The 25,293-nt window shown below is 38.7% G+C and overlaps 1 protein-coding gene and 1 non-coding gene across 6 annotated transcripts in view; both read right to left on the reverse strand.

The window, feature by feature from the left end:
• Window positions 1-8,703: 8,703 nt before the first annotated feature.
• MAP2K4 (mitogen-activated protein kinase kinase 4) overlaps window positions 8,704-25,293 on the reverse strand; it is a 115,699-nt gene continuing 99,109 nt past the window's right edge. For all 5 annotated transcript variants that reach the window (XM_074320699.1, XM_074320698.1, XM_074320702.1 and 2 more), the window contains 4 exons: window positions 19,052-19,129; window positions 16,038-16,186; window positions 12,456-12,501; window positions 8,704-11,256 (listed from right to left, as the gene is read on the reverse strand). In XM_074320699.1, the coding sequence (XP_074176800.1) occupies window positions 11,143-11,256; window positions 12,456-12,501; window positions 16,038-16,186; window positions 19,052-19,129 (387 nt within the window). In that variant the 3' untranslated portion in view covers window positions 8,704-11,142. The remainder of the gene's footprint in view (window positions 11,257-12,455; window positions 12,502-16,037; window positions 16,187-19,051; window positions 19,130-25,293) is intronic.
• On the reverse strand, window positions 13,994-14,119 carry LOC141569033 (small nucleolar RNA SNORD22). Its single transcript, XR_012492427.1, has one exon. It is a non-coding gene; the product is annotated as a small nucleolar RNA SNORD22 (small nucleolar RNA).

A 25,293-nucleotide genomic window follows, 5' to 3' on the forward strand; every position in this document is an offset into this window, starting at 1 on the left:
ACTGACATGCCAATAGCAACCAAGGCTCAACTATAACAGGAGGGCACACACGACCCACACAAGGGACACTCCCAGAGCACCCAGAGCAGGTGACAAGGGAGACTGTGCCAGAACCCCACAGGGAACCTACTACATAAAGCCACCTTGCCAAGACTGGGAGACAGAGCAGATCTACCTAATACATAGAAACAAACACAGAGAGGAGCCAAAATGAGGAAACAAAGAAGTGCATTCCAAATGAAAGGAGCAAAATCCAGAAAAAGAACTAAATGAAATGGAGACAAGCAACCTACTACATACAGAGTTCAAAACAGTGGTTATAGGGATGCTCAAGGAATTTAGTGAGAACTTCAACAAAGAGATAGCAAGCATAAAAAAGTACATGGAAACCATAAAAGAAAAACAGTCATAAGTGAAGAATACAATAACTGAAATGAAGAATGCTCTAGAAGGAATCACCAGCAGACTAGATGAAGCAGAGGATCAAATCAGTGATTTGGAAGACAAGGTAGTTGAAAACACCTAGTTGGAACAGCCAAAAGAAAAAAGAATTTAAAAAAAAGAAAATGAGGAGAGTTTAAGAGACCTCTGGGACATCAAGTGTAATAACATTCACATCATAGAGGTACCAGAAGGAGAAGACAGAAAGCAAGGGATTGAGAACCTATTTGAAGAAATAATGACTGAAAACTTTTCTAACCTCGTGAAGGAAATAGACACATGAGTCCATGAAGCACAGAGAGTCTTGAACAGGATGAACCCAAACAGGCCCATAACATGACACATTATAATTAAAATGACAAAGGTTAAAGACAAAGAAAGAATCCTAAAAGCAGCAACAGAAAGGCAACTAGTTACTTATAAGGGAAATCCCATTAGATTGTCTGCTAATTTCTCAACAGAAATTTGCAGGCCAGACGTGATTGGCATTAAATATTCAACATGATGAAAAGCACGGCCCTACAACCAAGATTACTCAACCCAGCAAGGCTATCATTTAAAATTGAAAGACAGATAAAGAGCTTCCCAGACAAGAAAAAGCTAAAGGAGTTCATCACCACCAAACCAGTATTACAACGAATGTTAGAGAGACTTCTTTAAGATAGAAAAATATTCAAAATTATGAATAATAAAATGGTAACAGCTACTTATCTACCAACAGTTACTTTCAATGTAAATGGACTAAATGCTCCAATCAAAAGACAGTAGGGCTGAATGGATAAGAAAACAAAACTCTTACATATGCTGCCTACAAGAGATTTAACTTCAGATTGAAAGACACACAAAGACAGAAAGTAAAGGAATGGAACAAGATATTTCATGAAAGTGGAAATGAAAAAAAAAAAAAATTGGGGTAGCAATACTTATGCCAGACAAAATAGGCATTAAAACAAATGCTATAACAAGAGACAAAGAAGGACCCAGTAATCCTCCTTCAGGGTTTTTATCTGAAGAAACCCAAACGCTACTTTGAGGGGACGTGTGCACCCGTATGTTCATTGCAGCATTGCTTGCAATGGGCAAGATATGGAGGCAGCCTGAGCGTCTGTTGATGGATGAATGGATAAGAAGTAGATGGTACATATATACAATGGAATGTTGCTTGGCCATGGCAGGGAATGGGTTCTCACTATCTGTGGTGGCATGGATAATCCTGGAGGGTGTTGTGCTGAGTAGAGTGTCAGACAGAGAAAGACAGATGCAATGTGATTTCATTTATATGTGGAATCTAAAGAACAAAATTAACAAAAAAAACAGAAACAAACTCACAGATACAGAGAACATTTTGATGGTTGTCAGATGGGAGGGGGGTTGAGGGTGGATGAAAAGGGGGAAGGTATTAAGTACAAAAATTGGTTGTTACAAAGTAGTCATGGGATGTAGGGTATAGCATAAGGAATATAGTCAGTAATATTGTAATAACTATATATGGTGTCAGACGGGTACTAGATTTGTTGGGATGATATGTGGGAGGGGTTTAGGGGTCAGGGTGAAAGGTGAAGGGATTAAGAACTACAAATTGGCAGTTACAAAGTAGTCATGGGGATGTAAAGTAAAGCATAGGGAATATAGTCAATGATAAGGTAACAACTATGCATAGTGCCAGGTGGGTACTAGACTGGACATGGGGATCACTTATTAAATTATATAAATGTCTAACCACTATGCTGTGCACCTGAAAATAATAAAAAAATAATATTAAATGTCAACTGTAATTGAAAAATTAAAAAAGTGTGGGGGAAAATGTGAAGGGGAAAAAGAGGTTCTAATTTCCAGGTATAAAACAGGTTAAGTCATGGGATAGGGAACATAGTCAATAATACTGTGATAGCGTGGTACAGTGTCAGATGGTTGCTGGACTTATCTCGGTGATCACTCCTTTAAGTACATAAATGTTGAATAACTATGGTGTACAATATTGTATGTTAGCTGTATTTTTAATAAAAATCTAGAAAACAAAAAAAGAAAATGAAAATGGTGAAAAGATAAGTTACTGAGAGACAATTTGGATCAATAATATATAAATGACTATAACAAATTAATGAATACAACATAAAAAGCCTAATGAGAAAATGAGCAGAAACAGGAATTAGGAAACATATCTGGCCAATAAACATATAAGCTGCTCATCATTAGTGATTAAGGAAAGTTCTATCAAGATCACAATGTGATAGCATTTTAAATGTCTTCAAGTGAAAAAAATTCAAGTGTGAAATATCTAATGTTGGATTAGCTACAGAGAGTAAATTGTTGAGACAACTTGGAAAGCAGTTTGGTATCATTTCTGAAAGCTGAACATACACATGCTTTACAATCCCCCAATGTCACTGTTAAGTATAGATCCAAAGGAGAGTCTGGCGCTTGTAGAACAGGACACATGTACAGAATAGTCATAGTGGTCCTACTATAGAAAAATCTGGAAATAACCAAAATGTCCCTCAATGGAAGAATGGAGTTTTAAATGCAATGAAATATTGCACAGCAATCAAAAAGCTATGTGGACGAAGCTTAGCAACGTAATAGTAAGAGGAAAAAAATCCCATTATAGACAACATGATGTTTTGATAAAATATAAAAATGAAACCTAGACTCAAAAATATTCTATCTATCTATCTATCTATCTATCTATCTATCTATCTATCTATCTATCTATCTATCTATCGTCTATCTATCTATCGTCTATCTATCGAGGGAGGAAAGAAAGGAGGGAAGAAAAAGACATAATAGTTAGAAAGGAAAGCAAGTGAATGATGACCACGGGGGTTCAGGATGATTAGCTTGTGCCAGGAAAGGCAGGGAGATGCGACAATGAGTAAAGCTGTGGTTAGATACATATATTATTGTTCAAGTTACAAGTTTTATTTTCATCAGTGTTCCTTACACTCTTATTAGCTAATAAGTAACCAAATATCTAAGTAAAAGTGAGAGGGGAAATAGTTACTAGCTAGGCAACCACATGCCAAGATAAAACTCATGCTTTTATTCCATATTTTTATTGCTAAAAGGAAGAAAGAGAGAACAGACACAAGGCGTGTGTGGTGAGGGAGGGCTATCAGTGGTCTCCACCAACGTCACTCACTTTACTATTTCAATCTTGATATTGTTCAATTCTACAAGTTTTATTTGACCCATTCCACTATTTCTCAATAGACTTAATAGTCTCTTATTCCTGGCTCATATTTTCAAGCTTCCCAGTTGATTTTAACAATAAACATGTATTTGATAGTCTGTATCTGATAATTCAAGTAACTGCTGGTTTTCTCTGCAGGCCCTCCCTCATAGCGTCTTGTTTCAGTTTGTAACTTTTGACTGAGCTATTCATTTTCCTTTGAGCCTTTCCTGAGGTAATTCTTTGAGCCTGAGTTGAAGGGAAGTTCCTCCAAAGACTATTTTGATTTGCTTCTGCCCGTACCCTGGGGTGCTACTAATCTACGTCTGCTTGGGGTTTTTGGACCACAGAGAAAGTGTGAATTCAGATCATGAAGCCACATGGAAAGTAACTTGTGGTTACGGATTCTTGGAGCTTGTAAAAAATTTCTTCTACCCAGTGCCAAGATGAAGGCAGATATGCTTCAATTCCATCTCCAACCAATAGGCAGATGTCTTTCTTGTCCTACTCACACTTTGTGGAGCCCTTGGTACTCCTGGCCTTCCTGGAGGATTTCCTGGTAGACATCCCATGTTGGGCAGGCTCCACATCGTATTTCCTGAGCCCTGAACCCCGCTAATTTTAAATATGAAAGCTCAAGGTTTCTGGGGTTCAGCCGACACCCTTAGCACAGAAGACGTCATTTGTGGGTACTTCATAAGGCAGCTTTCAAAGCAAGGTCCTGACACCTTCAGGAACAAAAGTTGCTCAGAGCAAAGTTCTTAACACTTCTTTTCTGTCCTCCACTGAAGCAACTTTTCATGCTTTGAAAATGGATTTACCTTCTAAATACAGGCAAAAGCCAGTGGGGATCAAGAGTTCCTGCTTCCGTGTATGTGGGGGCTTCCCAGACTCCTTACGTTTGTGCCAATTTGGGAAAGCAGTTTACAATGAATATTTTTATTTTGTAAGTCCCAGTGCATTACTCCAGTGAGGAGTGTTGTCATGCTACCTAGTCAGACATCCTGGCAGAAACGGAAGCCAGGAGCACCTTCTTAATGGTAGCTGACCAGTGTATACTCAGTGCCTCAAACTGGGCTGCTAACTATTGACCGAGTGGTAGGACAGTCCCAACGACAATCTGTATTTACTTCTTTACTTTTAGCAGAAATACAGGACGGGTATGTAAATCTAATTGATTTTGCATTGTTCTAGGGAAAAACCATCTAGACTCAATAGAATGAAATGCTACCTTCAACAAGTGTGATTAGGCTTTCATGGCCTTTTTAATGGAAAAGAACTATCACTGTATGACAGCCAGGCCGATACACCATTGGGCCATAGGATGACTAAGACGGACTTCAAATAACTCACAATCAAGTAGGGAAAGAGGCAAATAATTGCAACTAAACACAATCAAATACTGCATGTATATACATGTATGTGTGATTTGAGCTCAGAGGACAGAATTCGGAAAGGCTTCCCAGAGGGTGTGACATTCAACTCAGGTCTTAAATAAGTGGGCACTTTCAAAAGACACATGAAGAACAGAATTCCAGACAGAAGTAAACAGCTTAGATAACAAGGAAAATGCGTAAGAGAGCACAGCTAGTTTGGTAAACCATGAAAGGCTGTGAATGGAACAGATTCCGTAAAGCAACCCATGTCATCCAAGCCAAAAAATCATTTCTCCAGCTCCCCCACCCACCCCTGCCCCACACATTTGATCAGAAACCAATCTAGCTAATTCCACCCCCTAAGTGTTCTCTTAAATCCCGTCCTATCCATTCCTGGTTCCACTACTTTATCTGCCCCAATTTTTGCCTAGAATATTGCAGGTTTCTTAATTGTGCTTCAAATCTCCATGCGTCCATTCCAGCCTCCATAGTCATCGAACTGATTTCCTAAAAGTACAAATCCGATCAAAGCATTTCATTGCTTGAAATCCCATCTAATTCGCCAGCACTTAAGAGATAAAGTTCATCCTTGGCATGATGTACAATTCCCTGTATAATTACGACCCTGCCTACCTTTTCAGACTCGTGCCTGACGTCTGACCCGTCCAGATTCCTCACTGGCTCCATGCTGTCAGGCAGGTTACTAACACAATGAGCCCACGTCCTCATCTTTAAAATGGAGAGAACAGTTCCTACCTATGTGTTGAGGGTTAAATTAAACTGTACATCTAAAAAGCTGAGTTTGTCCTTTACGTTGCATATCCCAGGGACTCATTAAATAATTTTAAACAGAATGACAGGATTGGATTAGAACTTTAGAAAGATGAAGGGCAGTAGGGGGGATGGATTGAAAGGGAACCCCACCAGTCGTGAGGGAGACCAGGCAGGCAAAAATACAAGGTGAGAAATGAGTGTGTCATGGCAATGGGAACGGAGAGGAACAAAAGGAACCAGAGAAAACTAAAGGATATAATCAAACGGTCTTGGTTCCTAACTCCAAGTAGGTGAAGAGAACGGTGTGTTGAGAAGGCAAGTTTTCAAAAGAGGCCCTGACATGTTCAGGAACAAAGGCTTATTCTAACAAGTTTTCATACTTTTCCTGCCCTCAGCTGAAGCCATTCTGCATGCTTTAAACGTGGTCCAGCCTTACAAACACACAAATTAAACTGTAAATACCATTTGGGATAAAAAGTGAGCAGGGGTAATTACATAATGATGCTTCTAATCATTGGCTAATGGCATTTTCCCAAAGGAACAGAAAAAAAAATGTTCTTATCAATTGTTCCACAGACTGGAGTAAATGTACTCTATAAGCAAGAAGGAATCATGTGTATGTAACAAGGCTTTGCTTTAAAAAACAAAACAAGAAATCTAGCCATTTTATAATCAAACCTTGCCTTTCATCACATTGTCAAATTGAAAACACGGGGTTTTGTGAGAAAAATCTCAACAAAACATCAAAAGACTTGATGCTCAACTCTATGAGCATATGACCTTAAGCAAATTACCTAATAATTTCAGACCAGTACACTGTGTGTTGGGCTAAGGCAATATCCTTCCTACCTCAGAGTTGTGTTCACACGGACTTTGGGTATAAGTGCTAGGAAAAACCAAGTCTTACTGTGCAGTCCTTCAGCAAAACGTGGATGTAGACAGACATTTCAAATGCAGATAGAAATGTGACGCATTATACATTTCGGTTACTCAACTGTGACCTTACACTATGCTATAGGGATTGACCATTTTAAATAGCACTCACATTTTACATTTAAGAAGTGTAAATACACTTTGGCATAACATCAGAAAACCAAAAAATGTTATTGCAGATATTGAACGACTAATCCTTATGATTTCAAGGATTGGGATGAGAATTCCTGGATATTCACTGACGTCAAAGATCGGGAAGACCACAAAATACATCACCACTTCAGTGTGTAGCACATTCCCAGAGGGTACACGGAAGCTGACGTCTCACGTACTAAAGGAACTCCGTACATCACAGTCTTAGAGCAACAGTCCATGACCTGTGGTTCTTACAGTGTACTCTGAAGAGACTTACTATTGCTTTTCAGCTTTTCCCTCAAACCACCTGAGGTATTTAAGGAAACCAATAAACTCAAGATCGACAGTTTTAGCTCTCTAGCTCTTCCATCCCAAGTAGGAAGCAGATACGTGGATATGACTGACGCAGACAGCCCTGGCCGAGGGCCGGGACACAGAACCACCTGTGACCTCCAGGGTTCCAGGGCACAGTTAAGACCTTCTGTGTCCCTTATCTTCCTGCAGCTAAGACGGATGGACTCAGTCAGGGAAAGGGCACTAAAAGAGCCACCTCCAGTTCCTTTGTTGCCTAATGCCCCCTTCTCAGTGACTGCCACATAACGTCATTATGCTAATGGGGACAGAGGAGAGGCCTCCACACTGAATTCAGGTGTCACACTCATTGGGACCTAGACAGCTGCTGAACCCCCTGTGGCCCCCAGAACCTCTGACTTCCTCATTTCTAAGATGACAGAGCAGGCCTTGGGAGGGTTTAGAAACAGAGTATCCCCAATCTCCTACTTCTCAACGCCACACTTCTTCGATGGCAGTTTTTTAATTAATGTAATTTCTTATTTCTAATTAAAGAAATTAGGTTATAGTCTGGATTTGAATCGCAGCTCTCCTCCCTAACGCTACCGGGCTCAGACTTTCACTTCCCTAAGCCTTGATTTTCCTCCTCTCTGAAAGGGGACACTACACTCAGCGTCCAATGAGGCTCATAGATACAGGTCAGGTCCCTGAAGCATGGAGTGCCGTCTACTCTCGCCCATGACACTCCGAGTTGGTGCTTGGCTGGGATCTGATAACTCCACGGGGTAACCTTTCCCCTAGATGCTAAGGCTCAGGTGGAGAGGCCAGGATTCCTACAGCCGCACCCTTTCCTGGAGAATGTGATTCTTACCACGTCTGTTCAGTAATGGTGTTTCCTACATCTCAGATCAGGTTACGAGCAGGCACAGAAAGAGTAAGGCACTGAATTAGTATACAGTCAACCAGTCAGGATTTGATCAATGACTGGGGGATGGTGGTAAAACAGATAAATTCAGTGCTGGAGATTCAAAGTTCTTCTCTCCGTTTCCAGGCTTCCATGACTTTTGCTCACCTCCATTGTCCTCCCATCTGTAAACCTCCCAGGTCTAACCTCAACAGGTTTTTTACCTACACAATCTCCTCTCCTCCCCACTCTCTCAGGTAGCAGTGTGTGACTGCAATCTGAGCTGCCATCTAATGCTCACCTGGCAGCCGCAGCACCAGGAGCAGAAGGCAAGGCTGGCAACCAAACCTCGGGCCCAGGCCGGCTGGGCTCTTACGAGCTGTGTCTCTCCCCCACATCACAGGTTGAAGAACAGAACCCTCTTCCTTTAGTATTAAGAAAGCTGGGGCAGGTCAGGGCAACCAACAAAGTAACAAACTTGAAGAGACGCTGCATCACTCCTACTCAAACAGAAAGCAAAACCATAAAGTAACCACAAGGAGAGGAGAAAAAGAAAGAATCCATAAACACTTCTGGAAGAAGAGAATTTTTCCCAATGTGAAATGCACAGATAATTTAATGGAATTTACTTGATTTTCCCCTCTCAGGGTCAGACTTCAGAAAATCAAATTACAAAGTCATCATCACATCCTACATTTATTACAACTGACCTGCAGGCAAAAGGATAGAACTATTACATAAACACTTCGATTCCAGGTATATATCTTAAATAGAGGAGGAATTCAAACAAGAATACAGGATAAAATATTCCAAAGCTCCAAGAAGCAGTTATGTTATTGAGCTCCATTTTTACAGACAAATAAGGCAATATCCCTGCACATTAGCTTTTTGATAATTTTTATACATTTTTCTATGGTACAAGAGAAAAATAACCAGAGCTCACAATGTACAGTTCTTACACTATTTTCACAGTTTGTGAACACTATACACCCTTTTGTTTTAATAAAGATACATTGTAATAAACTCCTTGCCCTTAAATTTATAGTTTATAATAATCTATGATTAATATACTAAAATTGCCTTTTTATGTGGTCATCCACACAATAGAACGGTCAGATTAGCTCCTGGACAGTCAGAATTGCTTTGATCTCCATTTGTAAAATGGCAAAGTGACCCTATGCTGAGCCAGCCGGGACAGCGAGAGCAGAGAAACAAATTCCCCTGGAGTCCCCGGGAGCCACGGAGGACGATGGCTTGGTGGTCAAGGAAGACGTACAGTGGTGCTTCCTTTCAGAACACTGGGAAGTCTAAGGTTTAGGAGGCAGGGGAGAACACAGGAAAATCAGGCCAGTGGACTAAAGCCATTCATCTTTTCTGAATTCTGAAATTTACAGGGATGTAACTTGAAACAGCACCATTCCCCCTTTATTGTCTTATAGTGTTTAGGACTGTCACTCTGGGAGGAGACACAGCATACCTGCCACCGTGCGGTTCTGTGACGGCATCCCCTGCATCTCAGACCATGGCTGTTTGTATTCCAGTGTGAACCACTCACAGTGCTGCCTAACTGCTATACGAAGCCTGATGCTCAGTGCCAGAGAGGCCAGAGCGCCACCTACGGGGAGGAGAGCCTGGCTGGCTGTGGGCGGAAGCACTGCAAAAGACAGCAGAGTTAAACGGCCTCTCGTAATTATTGTGGGGTTGTTTTGTTGTGTAGAATTCCAATTCCAAGAAATGACGGTGACATGCTAGAGGTTCTGGCAGGTGATGAGTGTATCTAAAAGACTGCCGTTGCATTCCTCAGCGGGTCGCATGTGTCTCTAGAAAGATGCTTCATCACCCACCACATCGGCTGAGCCCCACATTTCTCAGCCTTTTCAACATTAGAGCATATGAGAGATCTAGGGCTAGAAATCCTTGGTAAGGAACATCCCTGGTAATTATAAAGGTTTTTGATATAGGAAAAGGCGAAATATTAGATTAAGCGAAAGTCACATAGCGGCAATAGACTACATGGGTGGGGAAAGAGATTCGGAAACTGAAGGCCTGGACCAGTGGTGGCAAACAACTGAGATTTGGTCTTTTGCTGCCTACAAGAAATCTTTTATCTAATCAATCAAGGCACATTGCTACCAGCTACTTCTCCCTGTTAGTGGGTTATGATGGCTGAAGTATCAGGCTTGGGACAAAGGGGAAATACATAGCTGCTACAAGTTGTTCCAGATAAGATACTAGTATTAAAAACATCTGTAAACTTTGTCCTCCGTGCATCTTTCTTCTTTCTGTCCTGGTGGTTGATGGCAGGGACATCGAGTTGGCAGCATACCAAATTCTGAGAATGAAAATTCTTAGGACCAGCACCTTCTCTGACAGGTGGCAGACTCCTGAGTCCTCCCCATGAAGAGCAGAGGGGCTGGGAAAGGAGAAAAGAACACATTCTGTCCCGTCTCGCTATTTGAATGTTCACCTCTTTGAACGCAACACAGTTTTTGGTAAAGAGAAATTCATTCTGATTTAACGTGGTGTTTCAAACAGGGAATTTGGCTGAGCACATCGATCCCCAAACATCGACTGTGACTGTAAAGCAACAGAATATCAAATCAGTAAATCTATTGCACTTGGTGAAGAAAGTAAAATTCCTCCTTCGTCTCCCAGCTCCAGAAGGCAATGCGTCTCGGTGCTGTGCAAGCTCTTCTCACTCAAGCCCAAGTCTCTATGTTCAGACAAAGTACATCCGTCACTGCGTTCTTCCAGAATTTGGAAGTCTGACAAAACACCATTCCAGTAGCTGCGTCTCCAGGTTCCGAGTCTAGAAATGAATTTAAGATGTGATCTAATCACAGTCAACAAGTTGATCGTACTGACTTCCACATTTCATGAACACGTCCATCGGGAAAGAGCAGGATGAGGCCTCTGACCAGCGCGAGCACTGGTCAGCCGGGTATTACGGGGATGCACGTTCTAGGTGACAGGAGTATACAGACAGGATGGAAACGAACACCACTCTTATTGCACATGGTGTCTGGGCGAGCAATAAAAACACTGTGATATGGGGTGACAATTCTTTACGTCTTGCTTCCTCTCAGCCCTTTATTCTAGAGTCTGACGTAGCAGCGATATCAATCGACATACATGGGAGAGCTGGGAGTCGCTGGCATTTGATCCAGGATTTTACAAACATAGCTTGCGACCTCTACGGTACGTTCTTCATACATCAAAATAAAGGTATGTTTCTGCAAGAAAAAAAACAAACAAGAAAAATATCAAAATTTGTATCAGAGCCCGCAGTAAACTTTTCCCAATTTCAATAGCACATAGAACGAACCAAAGGCTCCAGGCCCATGTCCTGTAAAACACGGTGGCACCAGCTCAAAGAGGCAAGTACAGCTGCATTGCAGGGAGATGTGTGAGGGGTGTGGGCGTCCCTCAGTATGATGCATGGTGCTACGATCTGGAGTGAGGTTTGGAAACACATCTGCACACCAGGGAGTATTTGGGAGGCCGAGAGCAGCGCTGTGCCTCAGCACAAAACATGCCTGGAGCCTCTGCCACCATCAGAGCGCAGAAAAGAACTGCACGAACAGCGGCTACTAGTCTCAGGACCCAGACCACAGACGTAAGCTCCACCTGCCCATTTCCCCAGGTGCAGTGCAAGGACCTTACAGAAAGCGTTGTTTCAGTCCTCCTGACTCCCACTCCAAAACAAGCTCAGTAGAACCTTATGCTACAAACTTCTGTGCTGCACTCTCCAAAGCGGCAGCCCTGTATCTGCCTCACAAACCCACCTTTTTATACATCATCTCTATCAAGAGTTTTCTTTCTGATGGACATCTTTAGGGTCTTACGGAGGTTGGCCATGCTAGTTTGATCTAACATCCCGGAGAGCTAGAGCTAAGTGTGACCGACGGGTGGTTTCTGAAAATAGTCCCACATTATTAGATCACAATACTTCCTTCACACCTGAGACCGCTGCCACACCCAGGAGACTGCTTAAAACGCCAGGATCCCATGGAGTGGGTGAGAACATTCAAAGAAATGGGAACTGGCTGTATGATCTAAATTTACATGAGAACATTTAATAAAGGTAAGCTAAGCACAATAAATTCTTATGGATGTTACTCACACATAGACCATGAAGTGGAAAATGCCTCCTTAAAGTAAATGTTAAAATTCTTTCGGTTAATTTTTATAACGTGTCAAGGCCAAAACTTCCCATGAGAATCTAGCTAGTAAATTAGTAGGAAAATTATAATTATAAAGTTTCTCTTTTCAAATATCTTTCTTTCAAAACAGTTTTTAAAAAAAATCTCAATAAGGTCAAGCTGTTTGTCTGTGACAGTTAAGCCCGTGGCTTGCTTAGCGAACCAGTGTGCTAAGAGGATTCGGGTGTGAGGAAATAGCTATAATAATATTCCCAAGATCTCATACTCACCAGAAGTTCTTTATACTTTGGCCTTTTGGATTCATCCTTTGTAAGGCTAAAATAACATAAAAACAACATTATTAAAAGGGAGACACATTTACCCCCAAATATTTTTCTTTGCACCATCAAAATATTATGAAGAATCAAGTAGTTTTTTCCTTCAAGTAATGAACAAAGCAGGCAACCTGCCAAACACAAAACATAAAAATTAGACTATAATCTAAGGATTTATCCTTAGGATATTCAGTGCAGGAACAATAAGAGAAAAATTAGAAACAAGTTAGCTATTGAAAATTGGATAAATTATGACACAGCTGCATGGAAGAATATTAAATGTATATTCTCAGTTAAATATATGAATTTACGTATAAGTATAAAAGTGTGTGTGTGTGTGTGTGCGCGCGCACGCATGTGTGTTTCTAATTATGTACAGATGTATTTATACAGGCACCACCTAAGAGAAACCAGTGATCTGGAAGGCAAACTACATACAAACTTCATCAATTTATCCTTAGATTTGAACATGTTTTACCTCTGCATCTCAATCTGTGTTCTCTGGTTTAAAAGTTTACAATAGTACAACTTCACTAAGTACCATATTGATGTATGAAAAACCTCTCACTTGCTGGTATTTTCCCCTTGAATTCTACTTGTCCAATGATTATTGACAAAAGGATTTTCATTTTCTCTGTAGTGGACCATATCTTTATCTGATCTCGGACCACAGCTTAATCACTACTCTCCTCCAATCTCAAATTCATTTTCTGCTATCCGAAGTTAGTTAATCTGGGCAACATAGTTCCCCTATTTCTAAACTCAATGCTGTTTTTCATATTCCACACATTTTATGGTGGGCACTGCCCTGTGATACAAGGAATACAGCTACAGAATTCCGCTGTAGGAAGGAAGGCTTTATTCCTCCACTGCTGAGAGTGCTGCCAGCAGACGGCCTTCAGTTGTAGGCTTCCTAGGGATTATATCCGTAGGCTACTTCAGCCATCCCGGGGCAGCCCGTATCTAACGACTGATTAGATACAAGCTGCAACACCCTTCTGTTGGGTTTACTTTTCTTCTTGGCCAAGTATATCTTTTCAAAACAATCTATGAATGGTTAACTCTTAAGTCTTTCCATTCAAAAAAAAAAAAAAATCCATTATATTTCCTTCATATTTTGAATGATAATTGAGTGCCCAGGTATAAAAGTTTAGGACAAGGTTGACAATTATTTTTCTACAGCCCTCTGGAGCTATGACTCCACTGTTTTCTGGCAATTATTTTTGCTGATAACAAATTTGCTGACAGTCTCATTAATTAATTCTACCAGCTAACATTTAAAAAAATCTTTTATTCAGAAAGACTGAAATGGCTGTATGCTAATCTGAACAGCTCGGCTGTACAATGACTTGAAAATTCCCTTTTTGATGTCCTCAAGAGTTGGATTCCATTATACATGCTTTGTACTTTCTTTAGACCTCGAAAAATATACAACGGTTTTTCAACAAGTGATTTATTCCTTCTTCCCTGTCCCATGTTTGGAAATCCTTATGGTTCCTCTGACGGTTCCTTTTGTAACAAACTTTCCTCTTCTCCCCCAGCCAGCCCCAGTGGGTCCACCTTTGCCAGCTCTGAGATTAGCGCAGGCGGTAAGACATGTGAATGTTGCTTCACTGGGAATCTTCCTGCTAACTTTTATTTCGTTATTGTTCTGTGCTTTTGCTTCAATGCCTTTTGGTATAAATTTAGTTTTGTTTATCCTACATGATACAGAGTCTCTAATTTCAATCTGAGAATATCCTGGATCAATTCTCAAATGCCTTTACTATCATCTCCTTAAACATTGCTTCTCAACTTTCAGAATTGTCTTTTGTTATTTCTATTACATACATCTTAGAACTTCTCATTCTGTTCTCCTTGATTTCTTTTTTTGTTTCCAAGCATATCTGAGACTGCCATAAACTCATCTTGATTTAAAGTAAATGTGTGTTCTATTTTGCCGGTTGCTTTTCTCAGCATTAGACTTCATCTATTTTCAAACTCTGGCTTGCAAACTCATTTTGAAATCTGAATGGTTCTGGATAGGGATGATAGAAAAATGCCCAAAGATAGTGGAAGGGGGAATGGACAAACGTGGAGAGCTGATAGGGGCATACTACAAAAATAGATATACTTCAATTGTAGACCCTAATGATTTGGAAAGAGATGGAACATGAATGTACTCAGGAAAAACAGTGGGACATTGATGTCTACAACTGTTATCTACAGGAGAGGACTGCACAAAGGGACACAACTGAAAAATACACAAGAACTATACATATATAAAACAAAACCAATAAAGGTATCAAGAAATTAAGAAGAAAGAAACCCTGGTCGAGGGTCCACAGGTGATCATCTCAGATATTATGCTCTGTGACTCACACAGATTCTTTTAACCAACTATTTCACTAAAATGGAATATATAAAAGGTCACATTTATGCAGTTATATGAACTGCAAATATGTGTGCAAGTTGATAAAAAAATAGATTGTTTTTAAAAAGGAAGAAGCAGCCAATTTGAGTCATCGTTATGATCTTCTATCTGGAAAATGTTGAGGAAATCCTCTCCCCTCTGAAAACCAGCACAAATGTAGAATTTGGTTAGAGAAGATGAAAGGGACTTGCAAACTCGAGTCAAAGATATGTTTCCTAATTATTTGAAAAGAGAGCAATGCTAGACAATAAAATGGAAGTTTTTGTAGGACCTAAATAGAGTAGAAAGAAACAGCATGCCTAGTGATAAAAAAAATGTGAGAAAAGGAAAAGCATTTTTCAAGAACGAAAAGAAGATATACTAAACATTCTGGCTTTTTGCTCATAAACATCTCTTATTTTTAAATCATGTTGGATAAACAATAATTATCAAAAATAGTCAAATGATAACAAAACAGGTTGTATTTAAAATATAGATTGAAACAGCACAACACACGATTGTATTATGGCTATACCTGCATATTTTTATTCTTATGTGCTACACACACACACACACACACACACACACACACAACCTGATAAAAAGTGGACAAACAACATTAACAGGTGTGAGGTCCATACCTTCCTTAGAGTAAGTCTTCAGAGAGCCAGCATACAGTACTACTAACTGAGGTTTGGGCCTGATTGTACTATGTACACCCAGCCATGTTATATGTTATGTCAGGGCAGAGATCCATCCCTGAAAGTCTGAGATGGTACGGTCTTGACTTAGGAAAAGCTTCCCAGTGATTTTGGTACAATCCCAGGTTAGAGCCATAGCAGAATAGGATGCTCAGTCTCACCTAAGCTGTATATCTTGTACCAGGTACTAGGAATCTAAAGGCAGCAGCTTCTCCACCACTGCCATCTGATTTTCACTGGTACCTGAGTAGCAGCGTAAGAGAGTGGAGCCTCTGCAGGTTAGTTGGGACCTTCCGTGTAGCCACGGTGACCCAGAGTCCCAGCTCAGAAGGCAGCGTGATATGAATGCTCCCCTCCCCCAGTGTAAAGCACCAGCGCAGCTAAGGTTAAGCAAAACTCGTCGTGCTCAGCACATGTTTGAGTGTTTGTGAATCAGGTACTCACCACAAGTTGACAAAGTTGATGAAACTTGGGGAGAATTCCCTTTCCTCAGAATTACTCAGCTGTGGAGGATCTCCTTTCACGACTTGTGTTAGTTGATCAAATACACTATTCCACTTTGGATAAGGAAATCGGCCTGTGGCCAACTCGTACTAAAGAGAACACAGAGGAAAAAGCAAAATACACTACGGCATTATTTACTACTGCTCGCTGGAACAGCCACATTGAAATCTAAACTCCAAGCAAAACTCATTAAAATCCTTCAATCAAACCCTTATCAGGTTAAGGTGGACTCTTCAGAATTATTAAGGCTAAGTGGAAGTGATATTTAGAATCAAGATCATATAGAGAATTCTGTGTCAACCAAATTCAAGGACTTGGACTAAAGAGAGACACTAAACTTAAGCCCAGACAACGTCCCCTCCGTGCCTCTCCAGGGCAGCCTCTTCGGTTCTGAGCCCTTAGTATGAAGGATTCTGGAAGGCTGGTTTTAGAACTGTCTTAGTACAGTATGTGCACAATTACAGCCATCTGAATGGAAGGCCATGTCCAGAACAGTGGTCAAATTTGTTTCTCAGGTAAAAGAATATTCAACATACAAAAAGCCCAATCTAAGCTCAAAGGAAACAATGTATAAATCCTGTTTATAGCCATTCTGTAGTTGCTACAATTTCAACCACAGCCAGATATTCTCATTACTGCAGGAACCAAGTCAGGGTAAAATCCTTCACCTTGAAAGCCAATGGTGATGCTCAGGACAGTATCTCTAAACCAAACCAAACCAGATCCGAAAAATGTTATGGACACTATGTCTCAATATGCCAAGATCAAAAATATTTGTGAATTGTATTGTCATCTTTCTCCCACTCTGTTCAGAGGATAATGAAAACCTAGAAATTATGTTTTTCAAGAAACATCTAAATCTACAGCATGACCTAAATGAATCCCATTTTATGTTCACTGACAGGTGACTGACATCTTAATATGATGAGACTCAAAACTTATTAGAGAGGAAGATGGCATATGAGAGATAGCACAACCTGAGAAAATTGTTTGAGTTTCTCCAGCTTAAATTTGATTTTGTCAATTAGTCAAATATTAAATAGCTATTTTATACAATGAAAGGAAAGTTATGAAGCAAACACAAAGCCATCCTCAAACAGAAAGCCATTATGGGAAGGTTTTTTTTCCCCAAAAGAGACCATCTTCAGCTCATCACTGTCTCCAATTACACACGTATGCCCGTGGGAAAGCAGGCAGGAATGCATGCACACACACACAGAAATTCATTCCTTTGGCTGAGTTTTCTTTTCGATAAAAATGCAAATACTCGGGAAGCAATGAACCTTATTGGTTATTCACAGCATCAGGAATAACTTCATTAAATTCATTCTTGAGAACATAACAGAAGGAAAAAGCAGAATGCATATCATAAGGTAAAGGTAAAGGACACCTTATAAATTAATTTCACATACTTCATAACTTTTGTAAGATTATCCATGTGAAAAATAAATTATGAAGCAGTTATAAGTACTGAATAGTTCGCTTTGAAACAAAGTTTAACCAGATGTACTAAAGAAACTTGGTAAATTGTTTCTATGTGAAAACCTTTCACAGAACAAAAGTTTGTTTCTATAATGAAGTAAATATTTGCTTTTTAAACATAACTGGTTGGACAGATAGGCATTTGTGACATTACTATGGCTTATAGATATGCCAAGTTGCCTCAGCTGGAAGCTACAGATCTTGCTGTAGTCTTTAGGAGCAGTAGCAGACCCAAGTTCCATGTGCTCTCCTCACTAAAAAGGAAGGGATCCTTCTCCTAGACAGTTGGCATCACAAGGGAAAGAGACTCCAGGAGCTACCTTCCATATCTGGTCATGAGGGAAACTAGATGGGCGTCTAGTAGGGGTGAGCTATTAGCCCTCAGCTCTCTACACAGAGTATTCATTAGGCCTGGCAATGTGACTCACCAAGATTAACTAGCAAGGGAATGTGATTCTGATTCATGGGAAAATGATCCCAGGACTATATAAAGATAATGAACAAATGGAGATCATTTTCTAAGCTATAGAAACGTTCACTGCTCTGAATCTGGGCTATCTCCGGACTGGGTGATCTTATTGAAGATCGGAGGAAAAAGGAAGGAAAAGTTTTTGGCTGTCTACCAAACAGGACAAAGCCCTATCTAGAAATGGAAAATTCACACCCAGTGTGAAAGAAGCTGTAGAAAAAAACTACCATAAATCAACCCCTGGTAAAACAGCAAGAACAAGAAAGTAAATCTAAAACTTCAAAACAAAATTTGGTAATAAGGAAGTAAGCAAATAAAGATATGTTGTAGATAGAACCAAAATTTCAATCCAGTCCACAGGTGAGGACAAAAAAAGTTTCTTTAATTGTGCTTATTAGTTGCAGATTAAGCAGCTTTCTTACTATTCTTTCTCAGTGTTGTTCTAAGGTAGAACTTTCATATAGAATTGTCACCTAGGCAGTTCTTGGTCCTCAACAATAGAACTACTTTCAGTTCATTCACTTGTGGCTTTCCTGTTGTGACTAGGAGATTCCCAGCAGAAACTATTTTCACACACATAAATACGTATACCTAATATGTCTGCAGTTTTACTGGATAAACTACGCTTGCCTGAGATGGGAGGAGCCTGCAGGTGAGCTGCCCTGCCCTGTTCCCGTTCTTAGTGTGGGTGCCGAGTCCTACAGGTGGGGCCAAGGCATGCAGAGCGACATTAAAGAGCCCCAGGCACTTCATAAAACCTTGAAGGAAATAATCAACTCTGATTTGATTTTTAAGGTATAAAACATACTTTTTTCAACAACGAGAAGATATAGTCCCTGTGATACAACCATGAGTGAAAAAAAAATAGGTGAATAAAATCAAAGACTAGAAGAGACAAGAAGCTGTTCTTAGGTGGGGAAGTGGGGGAGACGGATGAAATTTTCTTTCATTTCTACAGTTCTTGTTACACTACCATGATAAGATTGAGTCAACAGAAACATACCAATGTGATCCCCAAACTCCAGACATCAGAGCGGACATCATATCCTTGTCGTGATGCACTTGGGTCTATTCTTTCAGGCTGGAACACAAAGAGAAGTTACTGTCATTAATTACACATACCTTCAAGGGACAGGCAAACAGAAGCAAAAAGCCAGCAAACTCCCAGAGGGATCCATGTCTAGGGTCAGATTGGGAGTAATAGGAAGTCATCATAAAAACAATCAACAGGAAAAAAAAAAACGAAAACCAAAAAACTCAATGGCTTCCCCCCATAAAGGGACTACAAAGCAACTCTTAATTATTTCCCCCTAAGGACTGACAATCATTTACAAACCTGAAGCTGAGGACAGACAAATGGAGACATAGGAACAAAACTGGAAAAAATAAAGAACTGCAGAGTCAGATTAGTAGCAAGTAGTGGTTAACCGGGGAGGGCGGGTGGGGTGGGGATGTGTGGACATAGACTAAGTCTTCTTTGTTTCCGCGAATAAGGCCATACTGCAATATATTTGAGATACAAAAGCAAATAGGAGCTAAATTTATCATTATGCGTATGTCTATTCATTTTTAACCAAATTAAACACTTCCAATATAGTAATATATTGTCCTCTCATATAAATAGCAAAAATCATTTTTAGTAAGTTCAGTGAAGGGAGCATCTTTACATTTCCTTGAAATAAGAGACCATTGTTTACACAGTGTTAGAAATGGAGAAGAAAAGAGAGAGGGTATCAGGGGCACGGAGCAGACAATGGATCCTTAGCTGAGACTGAACAACTGCTGTTGAAAGACATGTCCAGAAAAGCATAATAGCCGACTGTATTATATTCTCTGCCTGTCAGCAGCAACTTGTTTGGAGACCTATGTATTTTGTTTGGAACATGAGTACAGTGGCTACATAAATTTTCACTGGAAGCTATTTACGCTGTTTTCAGTTACAAATATATTTACCTGATAAGACATTACATAAAAATCCCCAATAGTTGACCAAGAGAGAAAACACTCCATCCAACAGCTGCAGAACACACATTCTCTCATACTTTCTAGAACATTCACTAGTATAGACCATGTTCTGGGCCATAAAAAACACCTTATTTTAAAAAACTGAAATCACACATAGCATGTTCTCAGACCACAAAAGAATTAAATTAGAAATCAATAACCAAAAGATACCCGGAAAATCCCCAAATATTTGAAGATTAAACAACATACTTCTAAATTACACATGCACCACAGAAGAAGTCTAAGAAAATGTAAAAAATATTTTGAACTAAATCAAAATGAAATTACAACTTATCAAAACTTGCAGGATGCAACGAAAGTAGTGCTCAAAGGGAAATGTATATCACTAAATGCATGAATTATAAGAGAAGACAGACTGAAATAACGTAACTTGACAGCTTTAAGGAATTTGATACAGAAGAACACACTAAACACAAAGCAAGTAGAAGCAAGAAATAATAAAAAATAGAGTGGAAATAAGTGAAATAGAGAACAAAAAGAACACAGAGAAAAACCAACAAAACCAAAAGTTCATTCTTTGGGAAGGTCAACAAAATTGACAAAACTTTAGCTACACTGACCAACAATAAAGAAGACTCAAATTACAAAATCTGAATGAAAGAGGGGGCATTACTATTGATCTTACAGGAATAGATGAAATGGACATTCTTTGAACATGAAAACCCACCAAGAGTAATACAGAAATCTGAATAGCCTTAAAACTCTTTTTCAATGAATTTGTTAATAAAACCTTTCCATGAAAAAAAGTCCAGACCTGGATGGGTTCACTGGTGAACTCTTTCAAACAACACCAATCTTACACAACTTTTTTTTTTTTTAAATAGAGGAGGGTATGCCTCCCAACTCGTTTTTATGAGGCCAATATAATCATTATGAAAACCTAACAAAGACATTACAACACAATTAATAAACCCTCATAAACACAGATACAAAAATGCTTAACAAAATATGAGCAAATTTAACCCAGCAACACATGACTGAGTGGAATTTATCTCAGGAATACAAAACTGGCTTAATATTTGAAAATTAATGTAAGGTATCACATTTACAAAGCACTACTACTTCTGTGCAGCATTACTGGAGCTCCGAGCAAGTACAAAAAGGCAAGGAAGAGAAAAAACACTGTCTTTATTCATAGACATTTGAAATTCTACAACTGTTTACATAGAAAAATTCTACTAAAATTAATGGCGAAACCAGCAAGGTCACAGGACACAATGTCAAAATATGAAAATCAGTTATATTTATCGATAGTAATAGCAGAATATTAATAATATATTTTTAAATTCCATTTACAACAGTAGCATCAAAACACACGAATCCCTTAAGAATAAAATTAAAAGGTGCTTCAGAGTTCCACACTGAAAACTACAAAACATTGCTGATAGCAAAAAGACCTAAATAAAAGGAGAAACACAGCAGGTACTAAAAAATACAGTAATGTCAAGCTCTCCGCAGGTGAATGGATAAATAAATTCTGGTGTATCAATACAGTGCAAAACTTCTCAGCAATAAAAAGAATGAACTAATACACACAAAATTATATACATTTATATGAAACTCTAGGAAAAGCAAATCAAATATATAGTGACAGAAAATAGGACCGATGACCTTTTTTAGATGATAGACATGTTTTGTATCTTGATTGAGGAGAGGATCATGTAAGTAACGACATTTGTCAAAATTCAAATTGTATACTTAAAATGAGAGGCTATGATTTGTAGAAGGTCATTCTGACTGTTGCATGTTTGGGTCACTAAGAGCTGGAATTTCTAGCATGTGTATGTTAGGAAAACTTATCCAATTCCTGGAAATAAGTCAAAGAAAGAATTCCATTTCCTTTCAGTGTCATACTGGAGCACTTTCCAACAAGCTGACCTGAGGATTATTTAAGTGCATGTTTGTTTCACTTGATATTTATTATTTATTAGGACACAGACATTTAAGTTACATGATTTAACTTGGAGATTTTTGTCCAGTCAGGATGCAATGATTTCTGTCCAATAACCCCAAGAGTTATTGTTTTATTGACCTGGAGGTAATAAGCAGTGTTGTATTTAAATTAGCCATCTCATTCCAACATTCTTTCTTCAGTGACTGTAAATACTAAAATACCCAAATGTGCTTTAAGCCAGTTTCACCATCCTGCCTGTCCAGTTTTCTCATTAATGAGCTAAATATATTTTGATATATGTTCATTCTTTATTTGTATGTGTAATATTTTTAAAATTTTTTAAATTATTCTTTGAGAGAAGTAAAGATTTAAGATCCATGAAATTAATTAAAGACCCTGTATCCTAAATCTAAATCAGAAGTATGGGTATGAAAAACAAAAAGCTTTTTTTAAAAAAGTATAACAGGAAAATGCCAACTTAGAGAATAGGATATGTAACATTAACAAAAATGCAAAAAGTGATAGCTAAAACAATTTCCTATCCAAAACAAACATATAATTTACAATAAACACACAACTGAAGTTGCTTTATATTGAAATATATAAAATAAAAACCAAGGTATGAGGGAAAATTGACAACCACAATTTTAACAAATTTTGAACAAATCCTTCTCATTTTAGGGGGATTAAAGAGGCAAAAAATAAGCATTGAATAAATGTAATTAATAATACAGAACAGACCTTTTCAATATTTCATTTTTAATTGATCATTTATCATGCTAAAAAGAATTTTAATGTGTCCCAAAAGGCAAAAATGTACACGTTAAAATGCTCTGAAAGCAAATAATAAGCCAAAAATTAACAAGGGTCAATTGAACACTTTATAGTGGTTAGCTATGTTGTGTAACAAATTACCTGAAAACTAAATAGCTTAAAACAACAAACATTAATTATTTTATAGTTTCTGTGTGTCAGGATTTAGGCAGCATTTTCATGGGTGATTCTGACTCAGGGTCTCTCATGAGGCTGCAAGTAAGATGTCAACTAGGGCTGAAGTCTTTACCAGGCTGGAGAATTTGTCACCAAGCTCATTTTCATGGTTACTGTGGGAAGCCTCAGTGCCTCACCACATGGGTCTCTTCATAAAGCTGCTTAAGTATCTTCACATGTCAGCTGGATTCCCCCAAAGTGAGCAATCCAAGAACAAAAAGCAAGAGAGAAGCCACAGTGCTTTTTCATGGCCTATTTTCAGAAAGGTCACACTGTCATTTCTGCCATATGTTCTTCATTAGAAGCAAGTTCAACCCACACTCCAGGCTGTTCTTAGTCTCCATCTTTAAATGGAGGTGTATTAAAGAAACTGAATAAAATTTAATACTACCACAGCCTTGGATATAAAACACACACTCCAGTACAAGACAGCACTTACATCTAACATTTAAAACAACTAAGAAAACGTATATGTACGAGTACACGAGGTGTGACAATTAAGTTTATGAACTTTTTTTGGTATCAGAGGAATTATTCATTATGAATTTGTACCAACCGGACAAATAGTTAATTAACCAAGTGTACTATTTGGAAGTGCTGAAAAGGCTGCGTGAAAAAGTTAGATGACCTGAACTTTTCACCAACAATTCATGCACCAGCTCACACGGCACTGTCTATGAGGGAGTCTTTAGCCAGTAAACAAATAACTACATCGGAACACCCACCCTAATCACCCGATTTGGCCCCCAATGACTTCTTTCTTTACCTGAAGATAAAGGAAACATTAAAAGGAAGACATTTTGATGACATTCAGGGGTAATATGACAATAGCTCTGAGGGCCATTCCAGAAAAAGAGTTCCAAAATTGCTTTGAAGGGTGGACTAGGTGCTGGGGTTGGTGCATAGCTTCCCAAGGGGAGTACTTCTAGGGTGACCGTAGTGATATTCAGCAATGAGGTATGTGGCACTTTTTCTAGGATGAGTTCGCAAACTTAATTGTCTGAACTCGTACATATGAACGCGTGTGCACGCATGCATACACACACACAAACACACAAGCTGATGCTAAGGAAAAAGTAAAACTTCATAGTTTTCAAAGAATTATCTGTCATTCCCCAAAGACTCCTGGCCAAGATGGATTTCAACCTCAAAGAACAGAAAACTATGCTACCATAAATGTTCTAATACCTGGGGAAGATTTTTGCGCTCAAGGAGACCACAGATATGCTTTTGCTTACTAGAGGATCAACACTTTTCACTGTATGAATAAAATAAATAAAGATGAAAACCTTCCCAATTCAATTTTTAAAACCTTTACAATGGAAACTATAAACCAATCCAACTTAAACATTTTTATGCAGAAATCATAAATATTAACATAGCAAATGTAAAAATACATTAAACATATAAACAATGAGCCATGTAGGGAATGTTTCTGGCCAGAATGGTTCAACCACAGGAAATATGTTATTATGATTCATTATAACAGTAGCTACACAGAAAAACATTTCATCATGTGCTAAACGATGCCAAAAAGGCATTTAGTAAAATGTAATAGCCATTCCTAATTCAATCTGATACCCTCTTATACACACATATTCTCACACACAGATGTACACACAAACTTAGTAAATCAGAGAAAGGCATTTGTTTTCAAGTCAAAAACAAAACAAGAAACCTACTAATAATGTCATTCAACACTGATCTAGAACTTCTAGCCAAAGCAACAAAGTAAATCCGAGAAAAAGAAACACACACACACACATACACACACACGAGAAGGATCAATAAATACGAGGAAGGCCAAGGCAAAAATTATTTGCAGACTGATATCTTGAGTACCATGTGAAACCTATTTAAAAACAGCTAGAAACCTCAAAATTAACAATTGATAAGTTCACCCAACAACCGCAGAATGCACATTTTTCTCAAGTGCACATGGAACATTCTCTAAGATAGACCATATGTTAGTCCACAAAACAAGTCTCAATGAATTTTAAAAGACTGAATCATACAAAGTATCTTCTCCGAACACAATGGAATGCAGCTAGAAATAAATAACAAAAGGAAAACTGGAAAATTCATCAATATATGAAAATTATACAACACAGCTAAACAACCAAGGGTCAATAAAGAAAACACTGAAAAATTAGAAAATACTTTAAGATGAATGAAAATGAAAACACTGAATACCAAAACTTACAGGATTCAAAGCAGTAATCAGAGGGAAATTTATAACCTTAAACACTAGTATTAAAATGAAGAAAGACCTCAAATAACATAACTTTATACCTTCAATAACTAGAAAAAGAAGAGCTAAACTCCAAGATAGCAGA

This window comes from Rhinolophus sinicus, linkage group LG15 (assembly GCF_036562045.2).
Source record: "Rhinolophus sinicus isolate RSC01 linkage group LG15, ASM3656204v1, whole genome shotgun sequence".
Taxonomy (NCBI): Eukaryota; Metazoa; Chordata; class Mammalia; order Chiroptera; family Rhinolophidae; genus Rhinolophus; species Rhinolophus sinicus.